At 49.0% G+C, this 23,172-nt stretch overlaps 1 protein-coding gene across 1 annotated transcript; it reads left to right on the plus strand.

Annotated features, from left to right (window-relative positions):
- Positions 1 to 453: 453 nt before the first annotated feature.
- LOC144172540 ((3R)-3-hydroxyacyl-CoA dehydrogenase-like) lies at positions 454 to 21,989 on the plus strand. Its single transcript, XM_077701214.1, has 3 exons — positions 454 to 747; positions 17,356 to 17,555; positions 21,552 to 21,989. Exons 1-3 carry the CDS (start codon positions 579 to 581, stop codon positions 21,951 to 21,953), a joined length of 771 nt encoding a protein of 256 aa, XP_077557340.1. The 5' UTR covers positions 454 to 578; the 3' UTR covers positions 21,954 to 21,989.
- Positions 21,990 to 23,172: the final 1,183 nt, after the last annotated feature.

Below are 23,172 nucleotides of genomic sequence, written 5' to 3' on the forward strand. Positions count from 1 at the left end.
TATTAAGTGCTTTTACAAGTTGATTGATTGTAGGGTTTAACGCGCTGATGCAACGCAGGCGATGAGGCGCGCCGTGGTGGAGGGCTCCGGATTAATTCTGACCACCTGGGGATCTTTAATGTGCACCGAAACATCGTACACACGGGCGTTTTTGCTTTTCGCCTCCATCAGAAAAGCGGCCGCCGTGGCCGAGAATCGAGCCCGCTTCTTCGTGCTCAGTAGCACCACGCCTTAGCCACTAATACACCGTGGCGGGTACGTAATATTCATAAAACGCAATAAAAAAGCAAAGATGGCAGCTGGCCAGAACGCGCACTCCATGCCGACACGTCCGGCCGCGGCGAAGACGGCGCCTCGACGGCAACCAGGGGAGAGGAGGGTCCCCTGGCTAAAGACAGGTAAAGAAAGGGGGTGTGTGTCTTCGAAGGGCTTGCAATAAAGCAAGAAAAGCGCGCGCGCGCCGTCTTATCGTAACGATACGAAGCCCCGCAGCAAGGGGCAGTTGTGCGTTCGAGCCGAGAGCGAAAAGACCGTAAGAAACTTAGCCGAAGGAAGCGTGGCTTCTTCGCTGTTTGAAAATGTCGTCCGAGAGAAAGCCCTCGCTGTCCGGACGTCTTGCCGTGGTGACCGGCGGGGGAGGCGGCATTGGAGGAGCCATTTGTCAAGTCTTGGCCGAGAGAGGAGCGAGGGTAATTGTCGCCGACATAAAGCTGGATTTGGCGCAAGCGGTTCTCAAGACACTTCCAGGTAGGTCCACGAGCCTTAGGGTCTAGCCGAGGGCAAAGCCTAAAAACACGGCTTTGAAAAGTAATTTTTGTCCCACAAAATTCCACATTTCGTACTATAAATGTTACTGTGATGGTGTTTTTCACTACAGAAGAAGCGTGGTTTACAAGATTGGAAATTGTGTCTGAATAACGCAGCATTTGGGTGGTCAGAAGTTTATGAATTTGCATGCCCAAGGTGATTCTTCTGCACTCATCTTTGGCTGCCTATTCAAGCTAATACTTCACACATCTATTATCTGTGCACCCGTTGATTGTGGGGTTTAATGCGCCGAAAATACGCCTCAACTATCAGGCGCGCCGTGTGGCGTGGTCCCGAAGTATGTTGACCATTTGGGTATAGTTAATGCGCGCCGTCTTCGCTTTGCGCCTCCACATAAAAAACAGCCACTGCGATTAAGATTAAAGTTCCCGCCTCGTGGGGCTAGCAGCATTACGCCCTACCCGCTGAGCCACAATGCCGGATATTCTGTATTTCGTTAGTGGGTGGGCAATTATAGAAAACTGCATTGTACAGTGTTTCTTGTTTACGTTCACCTGACATAAAAGCTTCGTAATTTTAATTTCAAGGGAAACAAAACGAGATCAAATAAAACGAACCTTGTACTGAACAAATCTGCACAAGAATGCCATTTTTAATACAGCCTTCCGAGATGCAAGCTGGCTTTCTTCTTTAACCGGATGCTCCTGACAATAGAAACGCGGATATTTCGCATGGCTAACACCTAACACCTACATTCATCAACTTAATCTAAAATTAAAGAAAGAACGGGCCATATTGAATTGCATTACTGACAAGGAATGCAAAGATTGCACTGGCATTGACATCTTCCCCGTCATTTATATCGTTTACTCTGACTCACAAAACATTCTTAGGAAACACTTCTGCGCAAATGTCCTTTGTAAGGGCACCAACAGCCTCACATCTACAACAACATAGTACACACAGCCGACGTTTTCAAGGGCCTCAGTCGTGCGAGCTGAAATAACTTCCGATAAGCCCCTCGCGATGCAGCTCACTCGAGAGCCGTTGAAGCCTTATCATCGCCGCTAGACACGCTCCACGTACCGACTAATCATTCCGTTCGGTATCGGACATGCCACTGCCTTTCGTTTCTTGCTTGCATGCATGTAGAATCTTCACTGCTAAAACACTGCCAAAATGCCCCTGTGTCGGGATTTCGGCGCACGTTAAAGATCCCCAGGTGGTCCAAATTTATCCGAAGCCTTCCACTGCGGCTCGCCTCGTGGCCCAGTTGTAGCTTCCGTGCATTAAAGCCCCAAAATCAATCAATCAGTTTTCTAGATCTCCGAGACCTTATGATTACTGGGTGTTTCAATTACGGGTCGCGAATCGTCGCCTCATGAAGGGTGCTCGCAGGCTAAGAAATACCGTATTTACTCGGGTAATGATCGCACTTGTTTATTTCTGAAATTTTGATGTAAATTCACGGGTGCGTTCATTACGCGGGGTAAATTTTTTCGAAACATTGTGGGTAAATTTTTTTACGATAGTTCTCATGAACTTAATAAAAATAATAAATAAAAAGATAATAACTCCGCACACCACCGCCAGCCGTTTTACAAAGTTACGCAAAATGCCCTGCTTTCATGAATTACCGAACGCGCCGCTACGAGTTTGCTGGGAGGTGACAACAGGCTGCCCCTGTTACAGTGCGGGACATCAAAGCAGACGTGGCGGCCGACTCAGCAACCTGAGCGCGTTTTTTTTTTCTTTTTACTGTGAGTATGTTATCTGTATTAAGTGAGAGTTTCTTCCTCATCATATTGAACGCTTAATCGCCGATATCGCTTATATCGGCAAGTCTGCCGCAATAACGTATCCATGTCCTCTCTGAAAGGCAAGGAAACAGAGGTACGCACTATCATCATTAGCTAGACTTTGCACGCATACGAAATATTTCTCCGGCTAGTTCAGGCTGCTTTCATTGTGCGGGAAATTTAAAAAAATCGAAATTGGACGACATAGTTGAAGGGTGCAATCATTACGCGAGTGTGGCCATTATGCGAGTAAATACGGTATATTGCTTTTCTCCGTTCGGACTGTGTTGTAAGCGGAAAACAACTGAGCTTGGAAATTTTATGAGAGCCGCCAGTAATCATGTCCTTGAACAACGAAACTAATGCTCGGGGACGCCAGGGGCACAATAGCGCTTTCAGCTTTGTTTCCAAGGGCATGATCGAGCGATGCACCCTGGCTGTCGCCGATCCGTATGATAATCACGCGTCATCAGTGCGACAATCTCAACCGTTCACCGAGGCGAAAGTATGATGAAACCTGAACTGCAGTTACGCAGCCAAGAAGTATAAAATTGTCTTTCTGTCGAGGGAAGGAAATAATATAACAAAAGAGAGGAATACCATAGGTGGCAAAGACATTGTTGGAGGCCCTGGCACTTACGCCAAGCACAAACACCCCTTACCTGTTGTAGCAGAGTCGTCATCGCCTCCGGCTGTGTAATAGCCAGAGGGCTCTCAAGCACATTGTATGTGATTTCCTTTATAGTTTTTTTGCACACAGCAGTTGTTTGAAGTGCTTTCTGTCCCCTCTACACAATAGTACCGGTGGGATATAAAGACATACCCCAGTAAATAAATTATACAAAGACCATTGAATAAGCATGGGGGAGGGGCAACGTAGGCCTAACTTTATTTGTTGTATTTGTGAAATGGGCGCTATAACGCCTGTGCTTCAAATTTATCACACCTGGACTGAACTCAAAGAAAATTATGCCTGAAATTTGTCCCCTTCAATTTGCGCTTGCCCATATCAGTAGCAGATACTGGGCTATAACTGAAATCCTAGCTGACGGCTCATCGACGCCTCGCAGACGTTTTTCTGGTATATTCGTTTCATCAGCCTGCAAACTGTGTCATATCATCCAGAGTGCGCAACATAATTTATATCGACCGAGCTTTATGCCATCATCCATGCGCTCCGCTACATCTCGGCCAGCCCGCAAGCACAATGGGTTACCCTCACATATTCGAAGGCAGCGCTACAAACACTACGACGCAGCAGCTCGTACACCCTGCACGAGCATGTATCCCGCGGCGTCATGAACCGGTCTGATAATGAGGAAGCTGGCGCGAATTCCACCTACTATGGAGGCGATCTATCGTAGTTCGCGGCTCAACACGGCGCTCACTAATTCCTACCTTAGCCAAACAGCAAACCCTTACTGTGACAACTGTGGATCGCCTGAAACCCTTAAGCTTATCTTACTGAAGCACCCTGCATACAACCATGAAAGAAATGACCTCGCACAGAATATCAAGTGCCTCAACCACAGTTTTCGAACTATAAAAGTATTTTTTTGAAACGAAGCCATCTCCCTCGTCGCATAAAAAGGTGATAGATGCATTATTTGACTACTTTCACGAAATAGGTGTTGCTCAGACAAGATAGGACTAATATATCACTATGTAGAAAGATCTGAATCTTTTACATCCCCCCTTCACACCTACAGGGAAACTAATTCTCGCATGCTCGCATGTGGGCGACAACATGCCTACAGACCTCTTTCTTTTTCTTTAATAAACTGTCTTCTTCCTCTCTCTCTCTCCCTCTCTCTCTTGTGCGGAAGCGCCCACATGAGGGCCGCACCGGTGGGAGTAGAAATGAAGGGCAAAGCAGTACAGGAAAGGCAGGGAGGTGAACCAGACTAGAGTCCGTTTGGCTATCCTACACATGGGCAAATGGAAATGGGGGATTGAAAGAGCAAGAAAGGATTTAGAAAAGCACAAGCTTGCTTTAGAAGCCCGAAAAACGGTGTTCCTTGCGCGCCCCTGCGACAAAATGACAACCGGGCTTGATATTTTAGCCGTGTCAGCGGTGACATTTACTCGGTTTAGCGCGGCATCGGCTGCGTTCCGCTCCTGTTGTGTTTACCAGCATCGAAATTTTGCCGCCAGCATTCTTAATCCAACCTTATCTGCCGCATACTTCCTTGATTGATTGATTGTGGGAGCTTAACGAGCCGTCGTGACGCATGCGATGCGGCGCGCCGTAGTGGAGGGCTCCGGATTAATTTTGACTACCCGGGGATATTTAACGTGCGCTGAAATCTCGTGCACACGGGCGTTTTTGCTTTTCGCCTCCATCAGGAAAGCGGACGCCAAGGCCGGGAATCGAAACTGCGTTCTTGTGGAGAGCAGCACAATGCCTTAGCCACTGAGCCACCGCGGCGGGTGCCGCCTACTCACTCCTGCACTCACTGGACACTCCATTCTGCAACGCGTGCAAGCGGTCAGGGGTAACATAAGCCGCCACTGCGACAGTCCTAGTTGTGGGCATGTAGACGCCGAGGCGTGGTTGCACTGCACTTCTCCGTAGCAACTAGATCGCAGCGGTGCGAACGCAGCTCCACCTCAGCAGAAGATACCAGCCCGGCTGTCGTCACCCACCTCTTCAGGCGCAGTGTAGTTATCTTTTCTTCTCTCGCTCTCTGTCTGCGGAGCTACGACGAAACTTTTACCAGTTTACTATCTATTGCCCACGTGACATAGCAATTTCCCTTTTTTTAAGCTCGTGGCGCTACAAAGTATATAGATTACGCGACTTCAACGCGCCTATTGAACGGTTTTGGCCTTGTACCACAGCTTACTGGAGCATGCGCTTCTAGGAAACGGCAAATCTTCAGGGCGATGAAGGTGTAAGGTGATTTTAAAACTTTTCCATGAAAAAAAGTTATTGAAAATTTTCTTTTTCTTGTTGTGACATGCATTATACTACAGCAAGGTTAGGCCACCGGAGACCTTCGTTTGCTGCCACTGTTTCGAGGATCGGTGTTTCTGTGTTTCTTCCATTCAGTGCGTCACATTATTCTGCAGTGTTCTCACTATCGGCTTGAACGACTCATGTTCAGTGCCGCAATCAGGTCCACTCATTTGATCATCATCTTTCCCCGGTGCTTCTCTTTCCTGTATTCTCTGCTAGTATGACCGAGAGGCTGTGCCAATCTACTTTGTTAGTTCCACACATGAGGCTTTTAGCGGAACCGTGCTTTGGTGCTCCTTTACTTGCTACTTCTGCAACTAGAATGCACAAACTATTACTGTATGGCTCAGTACATGTATAAAAGACGCTTTTCTAAGTCCAATACCCCAAATCATGCACTTGGTACATTTTTAGCCTGCCAGCATATTGGATATGCCATTGTTTTGGTCATGCGTGCCTTACGCGATACCCAAACCCGAGGTTCGATACCCAGACATAATATTGTCAAGTTGTCTCTTCACCTTATTTACTTTACCCTACTTACAGAAGATTCCTCGAAAATTTGGCACCACTGCGAGTCTTATTTAGAATCTCAATAATTATTCAGCCCGCGACAATTTTTCTCCAGCGTTTTGTGGGCATGCTCCGAGGCCGCATTTTTGTCCAACGGCGGTAGCGCAGGCTTTCGCAGTAGAGAAATTCGCTGACTAATATACGTCACTTTGTGGCTATGTACATTGAACACTATGGTCGAAGTAGCTTAAATTTTGTACTGCGCAATCTGCTGACGAGGGCTGTTTGACGTCGATGTCTGGCAACGCGCTTTTGCTAGGATATGCCACATTAGAAACAAGCTTTCAGTGGTGTTAGCAGGATTCTTGATTTACAAAGCCAAGTGGTGAAGGGCATCTTGCTTTTGGACGAAGATGAAACGAAGAGCATTTGCGAAAGATAGAGGATGCGCATTAGAAAACACCCACTCTCGTACATACTACGAAAATGAGCTTTCATCCGGGAGTAAAACGAAAACTCGAGCGGACTCGTCTTTTCTTTTAATAGACGTGTGCAAAGTTCATAGGAGGCTGGGGCAATAGATTTAAGAGAAAATAAGTTGATATCCTGTGTCACCCGAACCGATGCACTTCGGTTAATCTGCCAGCATGGCCATAAACGACGATATTGTCACGAAGCCAAGGACGACGCAGTTGTCTTGCAGGAGAAACAAGTTTATTGGAGCGAACTTGTGCTCCCCTAACAACTCAAAAGAATACAGAGGCGGCGAAGCAGCGGTCAACAAAGTGACTTGCGTCAGCGAGCGTCGCAGAATCGAATGCCCCGGCGTCCGCACTGCAGGCTTTTTATCTTTCGGCGCACGTGGTTCTTGAAACGTCGATTCACATCGAGAACATAGTAGATCCAAGAAGATTATTCTGGGCTGTTCACGTTAGATCGGAATGCTCTCCCTATCACAACAGATAACACATGAGGAACAGAAAGAAAGAAAGAATGGAACACGCGCTTCCCTTGGCGCAGAGATAACACAGACCGGCGCAGCCGGGCGGTAAAAGCAAAACACAAATAAACAAACCCAATGTATGGTTCGCGGCATTACCCCCCCTCTAAGAGTGCATCGACCCGATGCTAACATAAGCGACAGTCCGAACAAATGAAAATAAAAGTTCGTCATCGTCCGTAAAAAGGTTTTAGGCGAACCACGTGGACGACTTCAGGCCGCCTGCGTTGTCGTGATGTGCCGGAGTCACCATCAGGGATCACTTCGTAGGTAAGTTGGCCAACACGTCGTAGAATCTGGTAGGGTCCGAAATAGCGTCGCAGGAGCTTCTCACTGAGTCCGCGTCGTCGGATGGGAGTCCAAACCCACACACGATCCCCTGGTTGGTACTCGGCGTCTCGGCGTCGGAGGTTGTAGCGGCCCGCATCCAACAGCTGCTGGTCCGTTATACGAACTCGAGCGAGCTGGCGGGCCTCTTCCGCACGTTGAAGATATCCATGGACGTCGGCGTTGAGGTCGTCGTCTTCTACGTGCGGAAGCATGGCGTCGAGCATCGTAGTCGGCCTTCTACCGTAGACAAGCTCGAACGGCGTCAGCTGCGTCGTCTCCTGGATAGCCGTGTTGTACGCAAACGTGACATACGGGAGCACTTCGTCCCAAGTCTTATGTTCAACGTCAACGTACATTGACAGCATATCTGCGATTGTCTTGTTCAGACGTTCTGTTAGTCCGTTCGTTTGGGGGTGGTACGCCGTCGTTCTTCGGTATATCCGTGTTGCTGTAGCGTAATACTCCTTGCATCAGCTCCGCAGTAAATGCCGTTCCGCGGTCTGTGATTAGGACTTCCGGGGCTCCATGTCGCAGCACCACTTGGCTTATAAAGAACTTTGCCACTTCTTGTGCAGTCCCCCTCGGAAGAGCGGCGGTCTCGGCGTAGCGCGTCATGTAGTCTGTCGCTACGACAATCCACCTGTTCTGTGATCGTGACGTAGGGAACGGGCCTAAAAGGTCCATTCCAATCTGTTGAAATGGTCTCGATGGGACGGCGATCGGTTGTAGAAGTCCGGCGGGTCTTGTCGGCGGCGTTTTTCGTCGCTGGCAGTCACGGCAGCTCCGGACGTAGTGGGTGACGTCAGAGGTAAGGCCGGGCCAGTAGTACCTCGCCTTGATTTTTCCAATAGTGCGGGCTGTGCCGAGATGTCCGGAAGACGGGTCGTCGTGGCACGCTTCCAAAATTTCGTCACGAAGGTCCGCGGGGATGACGAGAAGGTAATTCGCTCTTGTTCCGGGGCTGAAATTCTTCTTCACGAGGACGGAGTTTCTCAGGCTGAATGCTGGTAAGCTGCGTTTGAAGGTTCTAGGAACGGCAACGTTGCATCCCTCGAGGTACTCGATTATGACGCGTAAGTCGGGGTCGGCACGCTGCTGGGCGGCTAGGTCGCTCTCCGTCACGATCCCGAAGAACGCGCTGTCTTCATCAGAGTCTTGTGGTGGTGGGTCGACGGGGGCGCGGGACAGGCAGTCGGCGTCGGAGTGTTTCCTGCCGGATTTATAAACGACTGTAACGTCGAACTCCTGCAGGCGCAAGCTCCACCGCCCAAGACGGCCAGAGGGGTCCTTCAAATTGGCGAGCCAACACAGCGCATGGTGGTCTGTTACAACCTTGAATGGCCTTCCATACACGTATGGGCGAAATTTTGAAATCGCCCATATAATAGCCAGGCACTCTTTCTCAGAGGCAGAATAGTTTTTCTCCTCCTTCGACAGACCACGGCTGGCATAGGCGATTACCCTTTCGCAGCCGCTTTGCTTTTGGACAAGGACGGCACCCAAGCCTATATCACTGGCGTCCGTGTGCATTTCCGTTTCGGCATTTTCGTCGAAATGAGCGAGCACGGGCGGGCTTTGCAGGTGTTTTTGCAGCTCGCAGAATGCTTTTTCTTGGTCGTTTTCCCAGCTGAAAGGGGTGCTGTCTTTCGTCAAGCGCGTGAGTGGCTCTGCAATGCGTGCGAAGTTTGCGACGAAGCGCCGGTAGTATGCGCACAGCCCGAGAAATCTTCGCACGCCCTTCTTGTCTTTCGGCCTAGGGAAGTTCGCGATAGCTGAAGTTTTTGCCGGGTCAGGTAGGACTCCCGCGGCGTTGACGACGTGGCCCAAGAACTTGAGTTCCTCGTATGCGAAACGGCACTTTTCAGGCTTCAGCGTCAACCCCGACGTACGAATTGCCTCGAGTACAGACTCCAACCTTGCAAGGTGTTCGTCGAAAGTCCGGGCGAATATCACTACGTCGTCGAGGTATACGAGGCAGGTGTGCCACTTAAGGCCAGCTAGCACAGTGTCCATGACTCTTTGAAACGTCGCTGTTGCTGTGCACAGCCCAAACGGCATCACCTTGAACTCGTATAGGCCGTCTGGGGTTATAAATGCAGTCTTCTCTCGGTCTCTCTCGTCCACTTCAATTTGCCAGTAGCCGGTCTTCAGGTCCATCGATGAGAAGTACTTCGCGTGGCAGAGGTGGTCGAGGGCGTCGTCGATTCGGGGGAGGGGGTACACGTCCTTTTTCGTGATTTTGTTCAGTCGCCGGTAGTCAACACAAAACCTTAATGTGCCGTCTTTTTTCTTTACGAGTACGACGGGCGCAGCCCAGGGGCTTTTCGATGGCTGTATAATGTCGTCGCTGAGCATGTCGTCGACTTGAGTCCGAATGGCTTCCCGTTCGTGTGAAGAGACGCGGTACGGTGACTGTCGGGTAGGTCGGGCTCCATCTTCGGTTATTATTCGGTGCTTCGCTAGAGGGGTCTGACGTAGTTTTGCGCTCGACGAAAAACATTCGCTATAGCGACGCAGCAAAGCCAATAATTTGTTTCGTTGTTCTTGCGGTAGCGCCGTATTCACGTGCAAGGGCTGCGGGAGCTTGAAGGTTTCTACGGGTGTGCGTTCAAAGTCGGCGACCGTGATCACGTCACTTGCTTCTTGCGCTTCTTCGAGGAATGCAATTGCCGTGCCCTTGTTTAAATGCTGGTACTCCTCGGTGAAATTAGTAACCAGAATGTGGGATTGGTGTTCCTTGAAGCGCGCAATGCCTCTTGCGACCGACACACCACGGTCGAGAAGCACCCTTTGATCAGTGTCTACGATAGCGTCGACGTCAGGAGCAGCATCTTCACAGTAGACTGCGACCATCAAGCTTGCGCGGGGTGGCAGGGTGACATGATCATCGGCAATCCTTACAGCAGCACGTCGTTCGGGGTTCGGTTCCGGCGTCATGGAGTGATTGGGGGAAAAAGTTATTGACTTGGTCTGCAGATCGATTATTGCCCCGTTGTCCATCAAAAAGTCCATCCCAAGAATTACGTCGCGGGAGCAGTTATGCAGAATGACGAACGCCGCAGGGTACGTTGTGCCGTCTATGGTGACGCGCGATGTGCACGTTCCGCTTGGCGTCACGAGGTGGCCTCCTGCTGTGCGTATGTGCGGACCGTCCCATCTGGTCATAACTTTCTTCAGTTTAGACGCAAATGGTCCGCTCATTACCGAATAGTCAGCTCCCGTGTCTACGAGGGCGACTACGTCAAAGCCGTCGATGGACACCTTGACGTCAGAAGCAGTCTTCCTCGAGTTTCGGGTTCGTCGGGGCGTCGTATCTCTGCTTGTACGTGTTGACGGTCGGGCAGTGTGCATCGTCGTTGTCGTCGTCTTCTCAACGGACGTCTCGGTCAGGTCGGGTACGCGTCGCGCCGTGTGGCTGTCGTCGTGTTCAGGAGACTCGTTAGGGCTGGGTCGGGTCGTCGGGATGAGGGCATGTCGTGAATGATGGTCTTCAGCGAGTCGCTGCGTCGTTGGAGGGTTTTCATTTTTCCGCCGTTGTGCAACTTTACCTCCCGAAGTTGCTGCTTTTAGTTTCCCCCGCGTGGGCTGGGGGACCTGCTACGTGAGAAGTCAGCATTGCTACGGCGGTTCGGCGATTGGTACGGGTAGGGCGATGGCGAGCGGTTGAAACGGGATGGGCCACGGCTGGTTTCAGATAGATACTCGTCGATCTCACGTGGTCGTTGGCCAGGGAGAGGGCGAGGTGCGTCGACGGAGAAACCACGCAGTCCGAGTCTCTTGTATGGGCAGCGACGGTAGATGTGGTCGGCCTCTCCGCAGTGGTAGCACAGAGGACGATTATCGGGAGTTCGCCATACGTCCGTCTTCCTCGGCGTCTGGTTTCGGGCTACCGGGGGTCGGGCGGGTGACAGTGGGCGGCGGTACGGCGGGGCCTCTTGACGGCGTGTTGGGGCAGGGCGGGGTCGACGAACAGCCGCAGAGTAGGTCATAGCCTCGGGCTCGCGGGGTGCTTCGGACGGCACAGAAGTTCCCAAAGCCTGCTGTACTTCTTCCCGGATCACGTCGGTCAGTGAAGTGACTTGAGGTTCTGGTGTCGTCATCGGGAAAAGTTTCCGCCGCTCCTTCCTTACCCCTGCGCGGATAGTGTCGCGTAGTGAGTCGGAGTTGGCACCAATGAGTCGGAGTCGCTGGCACCAATCGTCTCCGAAACCAGCGCATTGATTGGGCGGTCGTATTGCCTCGTTCGGATTTCGAGCGTCTTCTCCATCGCGGCGGCCTCAGACGCGAATTCGGACACGGTCTTGGGGGGGTTGCGAACAAGGCACGCGAAGAGCTCTTGCTTCACACCTCGCATCAGAAACCGTAGTTTCTTTTCCTCCGTCATTCCTGGGTCCGCACGGCGAAAAAGTCGCTTCATTTCCTCGACGAAGATTACGAATCCTTCGTTCGGGTGTTGCGTTCGAGTTTCCAGTAAAATCGCAGCTCGTTCTTTTCTCACCACGGTCGTGAAGGTCTTAAGGAACTCGCTTTTGAATTGCGTCCAGTCGGTCAAGGCGCTCTCGTGGTTTTCAAACCAAGTTCGAGCTGCATCCTCCAAGTAAAAGAAAACATGCCGGAAGGTTTCTTCATCGTCCCACCTGTTGAAGATCCGCACGCGCTCCAGCTTCTCCAACCATTCCTCTGGGTCTTCAGCGGGGGCTCCCCGGAACGATGGCGGTTCCCGGGGCTGCTGCAGCATGATTGGTGACGTTGTTTCTTGTACCATGGTGTTGGTTGAAGCGTTCCTTCTCCTGGGTCCTTCTGGCATCAAACCGAACTCGGGTGGTAAATCTTGCAGGCGGGGGCTGGCTCTTGTTGGACTGGCTTGGCGGCTTCTCGAGGTTGTAGTGGGCATGAAGGGTGCGTACCCCGCACCACACCAGATGTCACGAAGCCAAGGACGACGCAGTTGTCTTGCAGGAGAAACAAGTTTATTGGAGCGAACTTGTGCTCCCCTAACAACTCAAAAGAATACAGAGGCGGCGAAGCAGCGGTCAACAAAGTGACTTGCGTCAGCGAGCGTCGCAGAATCGAATGCCCTGGCGTCCGCACTGCAGGCTTTTTATCTTTCGGCGCACGTGGTTCTCGAAACGTCGATTCACATCGAGAACATAGTAGATCCAAGAAGATTATTCTGGGCTGTTCACGTTAGATCGGAATGCTCTCCCTATCACAACAGATAACACATGAGGAACAGAAAGAAAGAAAGAATGGAACACGCGCTTCCCTTGGCGCAGAGATAACACAGACCGGCGCAGCCGGGCGGTAAAAGCAAAACAGAAATAAACAAACCCAATGTATGGTTCGCGGCAATATGCACGTACGGTGTCGTATCAGTGATTCGGACACGGTAGCTACCGGCGTCCCTGATAAAAACGAGTCCCAATAAGGCCGGGTTCAGACTGTTGCCGCAACTGTCGTAATAACTTCAAAGAATGAGGTCATTTCACGTCTCAGCCAACCGAACTGCATGACAGACCGTTTTTTACGTTCGTAGATCACGATTTGGCTCTTTCATCGGTAGTCTGAGCATAGCCTAATACGTTCTGCTTGAAAATCAGCGACCTGGAAGACTGCGCTCGTTTCTTTATTCTTTGTCGGGGGGAGCTCGAAACGATTGTCAGAAAGCAGTGCAAGGGCCCTATTCTCGAATGCACAATTTGACAGTGAACTGTGAATTTGCCGGACGTCTTGTCTGATTGGCTTTAAGTTTGGTCACGTGTTTCCGGTTGACAAAGTGGTTGAGTGTGCTTTGGTCATTTCGACTCGTCATGATGTTTACGAGCACCAGTTCCAAAGTTTGCCTTATTTCTCTTTACTGAAAGCGCATAATTCTTGGCCAGAAATGAAAAACTAGACTAAAGGCAGCGGACATGACAACGTACGCCTGTCTTTGCTATTCAACAATACGGCTTGTACGTCACGCGCTCTCTGTGATTGGATGAGAAAGCATGACGTATTTTCAACAGCTCGCGGGAACGATTACGTCGCACTTTGGTAACTTCATCCTGCGTAAAAGTGACGTAATATTACGTAACAGCTTGAAAATGGCGGCTGCTGTCGCCGTGAAGTAGGGCAAATAATTTCACCGACCTTCGGCGCCGTGAAATCCCGTGAGTATGCAGCAGGCGCTGTGTCGCATGACGCGTAGTTTAGATCATGGTTTGTACAGAACGAAATAATAGTTTTGATCAAAACTGTTTCCAAGTCAGCGATAACAGAGCATGCAAATGACGACCCGTAGTTTGCTTTTATGTTTGGCAATAAAATAGAAATTATTTGTTTGCCGTAACAGCAGCATAAGAGGGCAGTACAAGCCTCTCCATGGCAAAGAGAACCCAATGCATGGCATTTGTGCACACTCCTCCTAGTAAACTGCTGGGTCAGGTGATAGAGGTCAAGAGAAAAAAACAAAGAAAACTGACTGCTTTAATAATTTCTGCGCTGATTGAAGTCAAGCTTCAGAAATGAATATATTGGCGACATCGGTGCGCTCCACGGTTATCAGGCGTAGCGCTTCGCTACCCTTAAGCGTCATACAACCAATGGTCCCGGCACTTTTTTGTGTAATCACTCCACAAATTTGTAACATAGCAGCAGACGATAGCCTGGTGGCAGTGGCGGCCGGGAAGGTGATAACGCAACAAAGCTTGCATTGAAGCAGAGAGCTCAACCAGTTTACTAAGCGCGATTGGAAGAAATAAATAGGTACGCCAAAAAAGAGTGGGTGATATTCTTTAGCTCAACATCCCCTTTCGCTCGCTTTTGGATCAACGTTACTCGAACGCCTTCTGGTTGTGACGCCAATTTTGACCTGCAAAAATGTGTTTCTTTTGCCAGGCTCAGCTCTCGGTCTTACTTTTATAATACATGCCAAGTGTTTTTATATCTTTTACTTGCAATATCTCATACCTTGGTTGAAATTTTTTATGATTAGAGCGTCAAGTTACACTGCAGGTCGTCATAGGTAAACGTGCATTACGTCCCTGATTCCTTACGTTGTGCTTAAGCAAAAAACATGGCGATTTCACTATGAATTTACGCAGTCGAGAATAGGGCCCCAAGAACACAGAAAGTAAACAAACCTTGCGATCGGCTTTCGGTAGTCATACAAGTCAACACAAACTAAAAAAAAACTGCGCCAAATTTGATTTTTCGCCATTAAAGCGGATGGTACCGTCATAAGGCAAACCCCGGCCAATTAAACGAACAACGTTCTTTGAATATGCTCATTAAAGGACAGCACTTGAGATGGCTTGGCAATATCGGATTTCTAGAAATACCCAACAATGCGCCTGGGGAACATTGAACCTCCCCTCTCCAGCGCTTTGAAGTTATTTTTGAAACCGTCCTTAGTTCCTTTAGGTGATGCGGCACACGTATTTGGACTCTCTGCTTCAGCATAGGCTGGACATATTGTTTTTCTTCTTGGCTTTATATTAGATAAATACACCAAACCTATTCTCCTCCTATTGACGTACATCATTGAATGAGTAGCCCAGAAGTGTGCACAGCCTGGAGTAGATAGGAGTTACTGTTAGTCAACGTCTCGAATAACGTCCCATATATATGCGGTGCGCAATCTTAATTCCGTGATATATAAGCGGCTCTGACAGACACACCTTCCGTGACGGTACGGCGAGTGTTGAGAAGAGCATTGCCAGTCAGTTCGGCTATGGTGCACAAACGTCTTTACATACCCCTAAAGTAGCACTACCTGTCAATTTAAGTTTCAAAGCTATACGTACAGTCACTGTCACGCCACGACGTAACTGAAAACTCCTTATAAGTATTGTTCGGGAGTTTAGGATATTTGCTACTCTGCCGAAAAACTAATGACAAGCTCGAACAACATTGGAGTATTGCATTGGAGTATTGCATTGGAGTATTGCATTATTTATTAATGTAGAAGCCGACGTCTATCTGATGGCACGTTCCTTTCCTGAGTTGCAGGAGTCACTGTTGACCAGCTGTGAACTGGAAGACCAGACTCTCGTTGTGACACGAGCTAAGTCGTCTGAAGGACAACGCATATATTCCCATACTAGGGTTCCACTGTCATTATTAGCTTATTAAAATGTTTTCTCTCTCGGTCTCTCCCTCTTCTTTCTAATGGGGCCATTCTGACATGGTAAAAGCAGTTTGAATTCGGCGAAGGGGTGCATGGTCGAGCAAAATTAGAAAAAAGTATGCATCCCTCTGTCTAACACAATTGTTGCACACCAAGCTTTCCTAGTGCTAAATGAAATTGTGAAGGGTCGCGGCCAAAGCCACTCCAACCAAAAGTCCAAACTACGTGCGAGTCAAAGTCAAAGCTTAACGATCCAAAATCTAAACCGCCTGTGAGTCTAATTCCAAATTCCGTCGGCAACCAAGCAATTCATTACGAGAAAGCTTCGCGTTCAACCATCGTCGTCCTCAGATGGAGGGGTGCATTATTTAATTAGCATTGACATTTGTACTGATAATTACTCCAATATTTCCCACATTGCGGGCTCTTTGGGCGTTCATAAAGTAAATACTTATAATTACTACAATACATCCGACAATGCGCGCTATGTGTTGGCGTGTGTAAAATCAATGACATCCTAACTGTATAGTTTCACCTTGCGCCCAAAAAAGTGTTCCTTAAACAATGTTTTTCGGATTTCTACCCGAAATTTCTGCTTCGTAATCGACCCTCTGTGCAACGGTAAAATAGAGACCATGTCCGGAATTTGATATGGGCTGTCGAAGCAAATAACACTTGTTATAGTGAATGCGCGCGCTTTGAATTCGATAAACTAGAGTAAGCCGACAATTATATATTGAGTGCTGCACAGCTGAAACGCAGCGAGGAGAAGTGGACGCTTCGAGGTGATCCGATTTTACATGGACTTGTTTCCAACTGCAGCCCTAAATCCAATACCCCTGTTCTGCTTTCATTGGCGTTAAGTTTGCGGCTTCTCCTGAGGTTGCAAAACTGCTAAGGTATCATTCTTTAAATTGGAAAGGTGCTAGGACACCAGCTTCACAGTGATAGGAAATACTATATCGGGCATGAAGTGCTGCGGTAGAGGAGTGAGCTCCGATAATATGTTAGACCACTCCCCACACACAACCCCGCAAAACCCGCATAATTGTGTCATAAATTGACGCCGCTAAAACTACAGCACTGTACGTAAACGGGCATTATCGTCAAAATATTCAGATGCCTTCTGTCAATGCCATTGCCTGGCATATCATGTGCTTGATTCATCATCCGCAAGACAACACCTGTGGCTTTTTATGGTGGAACCACCGTAACTGCCCCGGATTCCCGAAGACAAGAACCTCTTATATTGGCTACCCTTTAAAGTAAAACATTGCTCTGTGAATCAATTTATTACATTAATACGGCGCTATGTTGCCCCTTTAACGTTGAAACTTCCACTGTGGTCACCCGCACATAATACCCCTGTGATACGGGCACTTTCAATCCGTATTTAAGCGAAGCGTGATTGACTTTTCGAGCACGCTCAACGCACCGCCGCTGATACACGGCACGTTTCGATCCCGATCGGGAAGTTGCACCCGTTGCACCAACGTACGCCAGATGGTGCTAAAAATGTACTTCGCGGACGGTGCTTGATAACTCTGCGCAGTCGTAGTTATCAGGAACTACAGAAATGTTACATCACGCTTATTTGAGTAAAATTATTCCATATAATTTGTGGCATCAGTTGAGATTGTCACCTTCTGTGCCATTACTGAGTGGGGACGAGAGTATCACCGCTTTCGCCTGATCGCGCTTGAGAAATTAGGATTGAGTTCGAGTGAGATCAAGCTCGATCGCGATTGAAACTGCCGTGCAGCAGCGCACGATCCGGATTGAGCTCGTTCCGGATCGACTCAATCGCAATTGAAAGTTCCGGTGTGACAGGGGTATAACTCCTTTTATTCTAACCGAAAAAATAAGTGGTTTTCAGGTGAAGTCGACCACAGGGCTGTGCACTTGGACGTGGGTCAGTCAGCTTCTGTCGAGCACCTGTTCGAGTTCATCCAGGAAGTGAACGGTGGTGTTCCCGCCACGATAATAGTCAACTGCGCAGGGACGGGTGCACCCTTCACCCCAATATCTCAAGCGACCGAGGCGGACTTCGACCGCATCATGGATGTCAACCTCAAGGTGAGTCCCGAGCGCGTTATGAACTAAGCTTGCACAAACAGGATGCGTCAAATGTCGCACGTAGAGAACTAAATCGCGGCAAGGCAGGGTATGAGTAAAATGACGTCTTCCAAAATAGCATAGCGCCAGGCACCCCATACCAAAGCTGCCCATGATTGAAGAGACCCACATTCACGACGTTTTTGACTTTACGAAGGACCGTATCAGTGAACAGAAATGAAGTTGCATATTCAAGCACCAACGGTATCAGTGCATGGCGTTGGGAAGTCCTACAGATTAGTTTGGACCACCTGAAGATGTTTATCCTGCATCGAAATAGTGACACACCAGTGGGTTCTGTTTCTTCGGCTCAATCTTCAAACAGCTTTCTTGGCCAAGATTGAAACTGCATCCTCGTATTATGCGCTACGACACCTTAACCATTGAGTAACAAAGGTTGCTACAAGCCTTAATGATGAGGAACGCAAGCGCCCGAAGAGTGGAACTACTGTCCCGTGCCACTTCAGAAACAATTATGGCTTACATTGCGAAAGCCCTTCAACACTATGCATTAGAAGGAGGGGCGAGCGACATCGCAAGATGTAATCTCCCTTGTAAAGGGAGAGCGGCGTGACATGCTACCACAGAAAGGCACAGTGTGTTGGTGTCCTTTTTGCTCCTATTAGTGTCTTTTTTGCTCCCTTCATGCCTTTCGACAAATAGTTGCATGCGTACGTTGGGTTATATTCTCCGGGCTCTAACGCATATTTTTCGGTAGAGCCCTGTTTTTCACTCTCCTTTTTTTTTGGGGGGGGGGGGGCTCTTTAGTCGTTGGTGTTCAGAACTCTGCTATTTATTTCAGTGCTTTTTATAACAGTGCGACACGGCGAATTCCGGAGGCTACTGCGCTAGATGGTGCCCAATGTGCCGTGGCGTAACCTAGTTCCATGATACTCCCTCTATTAGTGTTACATCGGCTCGATTGCTTCTATTTGTAGCTCGCATCAAACCTTATGCAGTTGACTGGTCTGAAATAACAACGACCAGTATTCATTTGCCGCCTCCTGAAAATTATTTCTGGTAAATAGGTCCCCCATAAGTGCAGAGCCTACAATCCATAAGACTTCACAAATCAATCCCTTCGAAAGTGTGAAGCAAGGTAAAACGAGCGTCAGACTTATGTTGCCCTCGGTGGATAATGAGGCGTAATTAATTTGTTGCTAGTTAAGGCCACCATCTTAAAAATGTTGAAGCGAGCACTTCTTTGTTTGTCCGTCTACAACACCAAAACAATATGGGTACAAAATTCATGGCAGGGGTTTTTGCTCAATCGTTCCTTTTAGTGTTTTCTTATTTTGTCGATATTTAATGATACCGACAACTAAACTCATTCTGGCCCACTAGAACGAACTTTGTTTAAAGACCCTAACGTCGAAATGGCCGAAACGGTGGCAATGGCGCAATTACGACGATTGAATGTTCAATGTTTTCATCAACCCCTTTACGTGACGACATAACATTTTTCTTCAATAGACCCCTCACCAGTCAACGCTCGAGGAAACCGAGGAGAAGCTAACTCTTTCGAAATGGAAAAGAACTGAGGTGATGCTGCCGCTGGTATTCAAGTTAACATTAAAAAAACCAATGTGTTGCGACCCTTCTGCGAAATTCGTGGTAGGGAAAGCGTGGTGTATAGAGAAATGCTCCGTTCCAATTATTTGTGGGGTTTCTTAGGAATCCTTTGCAATTTTTTTCTCCATAAAATGCTGCATTTCATATGCACTAGCGGCCATGTGCTCCAAAAATGTCGGTCTTTGGTTTCTTTCAAACAACAAAAAAATATAAAAGGACGAAATTTTTTGAGACGTAATTTTTAGTTGAGAGGAATGTATTCAAGGATAATTTCGTTTCTGAAACATCTTGTGCTCACATAAGTTATTTCCAAACGTGATCAGTGAATTCAGGCGTGCATAACCCCTTACGTGGGTCTCAACTCACGCTGTCAAGTGGTTGTTGCTTGTAAGGAAAGGTGTCGAGATACCGCTTATCAGAAGAGACACTGCTTCTCATGACGAGGAAGAACATGTTACGGTTTACTTTCCACTGTTCCATGCCTTGGTGATCTCATGGTGTCTCACAAGAGCAGACATTGTCGTCTCGCTAATTATTGTACTCCTGACAATGCCATGGACCACAATCACGCTCTGTTAAAAATGCCATAAATCCGAAGTGTATGCATTCTATGCACTCAAATTCTCAGAAACTCACTCCATCACCGAAGACACTTGGCCTTTCTTACATAACCAGAAAGTATCATGGTCTGAGATTCCGCGGTGTCCGATTACTAACTCAGTCCAGCCCTTCGGCTTACTTATTGCCCTCCAACTAAGTCAGACACACCAGTAACCAGAACATCCGCATTATTATATCGCTGCTGATTCGCAAGTTTCCCCCAAGGAACGTAACAAGGCTTACACCCATAATGTAACCTCCAACCACGTTATAACAACAATTCAATCCTTCCGCGAAACGACGTACATATCCGACTGGCGTGGACAGTTTTTCACACAGCAGGAGCGACTGGGAACCCACAAGTACACAACGCTGCTCGCGAGGGCATTTGTTGAACTCCTCGCATAGCTACAGCGCCCACTATCGACCGCAGCTCACTTGAACCTTTAGCTTGATACCAGAAATGCGACAACTGCGAAAAAAATTCCGCCAACTCCGTAAGTGATACGGGAATAATGAGAGAGCGGCACTGGTGGCCTTCACTGCCTCCAACATAAATTTTCTTAGCTTGGCCCACCTTATTGGAAGATCTGACACTGATGCCACCGAGAGCACGTCATCTCTCTCTACTAGGACAACACCTTCACGTCAGAGCTTACGCCAGCCCTAATGTGCAGACAACCTTTTTGGCACACCCTTCCACCCTATAGGGACATCCTTGAGTGGTATCGAGCTAACCGCCGGACCTTCCCACCACCGCACCCTCGTCTGACGAGACGAGAAGCGGTCGTGTAGAGACAACTACAAACTAATGCGCTAATGACTCCGGTGATAGCCAAACACATTTGTCCAGAAGTGTTCCCAAGCGACGTGTGTGTGTTGTGTAAGAAGGACAGAGCCACAGCATCTCACATTCTGTGGGACTGTAGACTAAACCCCAGTGAAGCCAATACAGCCAAAACGCTCCCGCCGCTCCTCGCAAGTGCGACCAGAGACAAGGACTACGAAATACGACATACGGCCGTCCAGCAGGTGTTGGGGGCCCTCGAACGCCAGCGCCCCGAAACTGCTGCCTCCACTGGAGGCAATGCATGAGTAGGGAGCCGACGACGAGTGGCGGCCCGACACGACGACTAGGCTGCGTCCCAGCTGCCGGACTCAATAAAGATGTTTGCGCTCTCTCTCTCTCCCACTTGCTCGCCCGCTTCTTGCCCCCTCGCCACTTCTCACAATTATTGCCTGGCATTTTCTTTCTCTCCACGTTTCTGCGCCAAGTTTTGAGCGACGGCTTGCACGGCTCCCTACCCGAACGTCTGCGTCGCAACGCGCACTCTCCAAACTTGCTCGTCGTAGTCTTGCCTCCTTGTCACTTCCCCCCCCCCCCCCGCCCCCATAGTTCTTGGCCTAGCATTGTTCTCTCCTATTTGCTTCGCCGAGTTTTGAGGGACGCGAGGCGCGGATGAAACTCAAGCTTAAACAGCTTCGCTGTTAAAATGCCAAGAGCATCTTCAAGAAGCTGCTTCCCCGGCTTCCTCCCTGACTTGATGTCCCTGCCTCACCAAGGGGGAATCTTTGTCACCAAAGCATGCGCAGACAGAGCCTACATTCCTGGCATTGTTCGCAAATGGTACCAGGGCGCCACGTCCCTATCATACACGCCTGTGTGGATGTTCTGTGGTACAGATCTAAAACCCTCACTAACATCTTAGCTCGCCTGTGAATAACCTCGCATAGACTCAGGACATTATAAATAAGGTTGTTCATCCAATCGTTTTTGTGTTGCAGGGTCCATTCTTGATGTGTCGCACCGGCATCCGTCTGATGCTCGAGGCAGGAGTGAAAGAGGGCAGCATCGTTAACATCGGCAGCATCACGGGCAAGGTCGGCATGAGGGGCCTGGCAAGCTACACCGCTTCCAAGGCCGGCCTCATAGGGCTAACCAAGACTGTGGCCCTGGACATCACGGACAGCGGTATCCGCTGCAATGCCGTGCTTCCGGGATACACCATCACGCCGCTTTCGGCGAATCTCACGGACGAGCAGGTCCGAGCCATAACAGCGGGCATTCCGCTCGGCCGCGGAGCTCAACCCCGCGAAATTGCTGAAGTGACGGCTTTCCTGTGCGGCCCCGAAAGCTCGTACATGACGGGCGCAATTGTCGAGGTGTCGGGAGGAGCGGGGATGTAGGTCCTTCTGGCATGCAAAATAAACGAGGGAAATGTGTTTTCCGTGCTTTTTTCAATGGGAGAGGGAAAGCTAACTCATTACTGAGAAATTGGGAAAAGAATGCTGTATGTTCGACGCAAAATGCTTGCTCTGCTTTAAACCAAATTCTTTCAACGGCACAATTACCTCAGAGCGTGGCTGGCTATTGCGGCGAATCTCCAAGAAAAAGGGAACAGGCGGCCTGCATCGTTACAGCCCTCAGCGGCTGCCTTAACCGAGGTGGCTAATTCGCCCAACAATCCTGTGACTAATAAAGTTTCTCTCTACCTATCTATTTAGTTGGCTATATTGGCGAAAGTGCGCGATGTGTTTTGTACACACACGCTTTTGTTGCATGTTGATTCCAGCGATAATATACTCGAGGACCTTTTGCGCGATGTGTTTTGTACACACACGCTTTTGTTGCATGTTGATTCCAGCGATAATATACTCGAGGACCTTTCTGAAGTTCCAGGTTAACTTCTTTTGATTTACTTAGAATGACAGTCGCTGTAATCCAAGACATATAATTTCAAATGTTACACTTACTACACCAAAACAGGAACACTGATTGTAACGTTTAACGCGCCCACGCAACGCAGCCGATGAGGCGCGCCGTAGTGGAGGGCTCCAAATTATTTGGCCACCTGGGGATATTTAACGTGTTCCGCGATCTCGCACACACGGGCGTTTTTGCGTTTTTCCTCTATCAGAACAGCGGCCCCCGCGGCAGGCAATCGAACCCGCGTCCGCATTAGACCGCTGATTGGGCACAAAAACTACCAATCGTAAACGCGTGTAAAAATAGTCGCATGACCCAACTCTCTATGTTACGGAAAAAGCCGAAGCGGCTTTCTCGAGCAGACGTTTAAGACCAACAATCGAAAGAAAACGACGGAAAACAACTGAGCGAGTGGTGGAGGGAAACAACTGTGAAACTCTCAGCACTGAGCAACGTACTTCGATTCATCCCATGTGTAGTCCGTCATTTAAAAATTGATAATCAAATTGCGTGCAAAAATTGATGTTTCGTTGTCTCACCGATTTCCTTCAAATTCCCGGGGCTGCGCCTAGATAGAAAGGAAGCCGGATTGGCTGTTCCCACACGCACGTTGCCCCCGAGGCGACAGAGGTATACAAGTAACTAATTGGCATGTGATCCGGAGTATCGGTCAATATAACATCGGTAGGGAGGGCGTCG

This window comes from Haemaphysalis longicornis, unplaced genomic scaffold, assembly GCF_048455015.1.
Source record: "Haemaphysalis longicornis isolate Haplotype H1 unplaced genomic scaffold, Haemaphysalis longicornis Haplotype H1 scaffold_23, whole genome shotgun sequence".
NCBI lineage: Eukaryota > Metazoa > Arthropoda > Arachnida > Ixodida > Ixodidae > Haemaphysalis > Haemaphysalis longicornis.

Coding starts and splice junctions, on each gene's coding strand:
- LOC144172540 (XM_077701214.1), top strand. CDS start 579: ATGTCGTCCGAGAGAAAGCCCTCGCTGTCCGGACGTCTTGCCGTGGTG. Junction 748..17,355: donor GGTTCTCAAGACACTTCCAG/GTAGGTCCACGA, acceptor AGTGGTTTTCAG/GTGAAGTCGACCACAGGGCT. Junction 17,556..21,551: donor TCATGGATGTCAACCTCAAG/GTGAGTCCCGAG, acceptor TTTGTGTTGCAG/GGTCCATTCTTGATGTGTCG.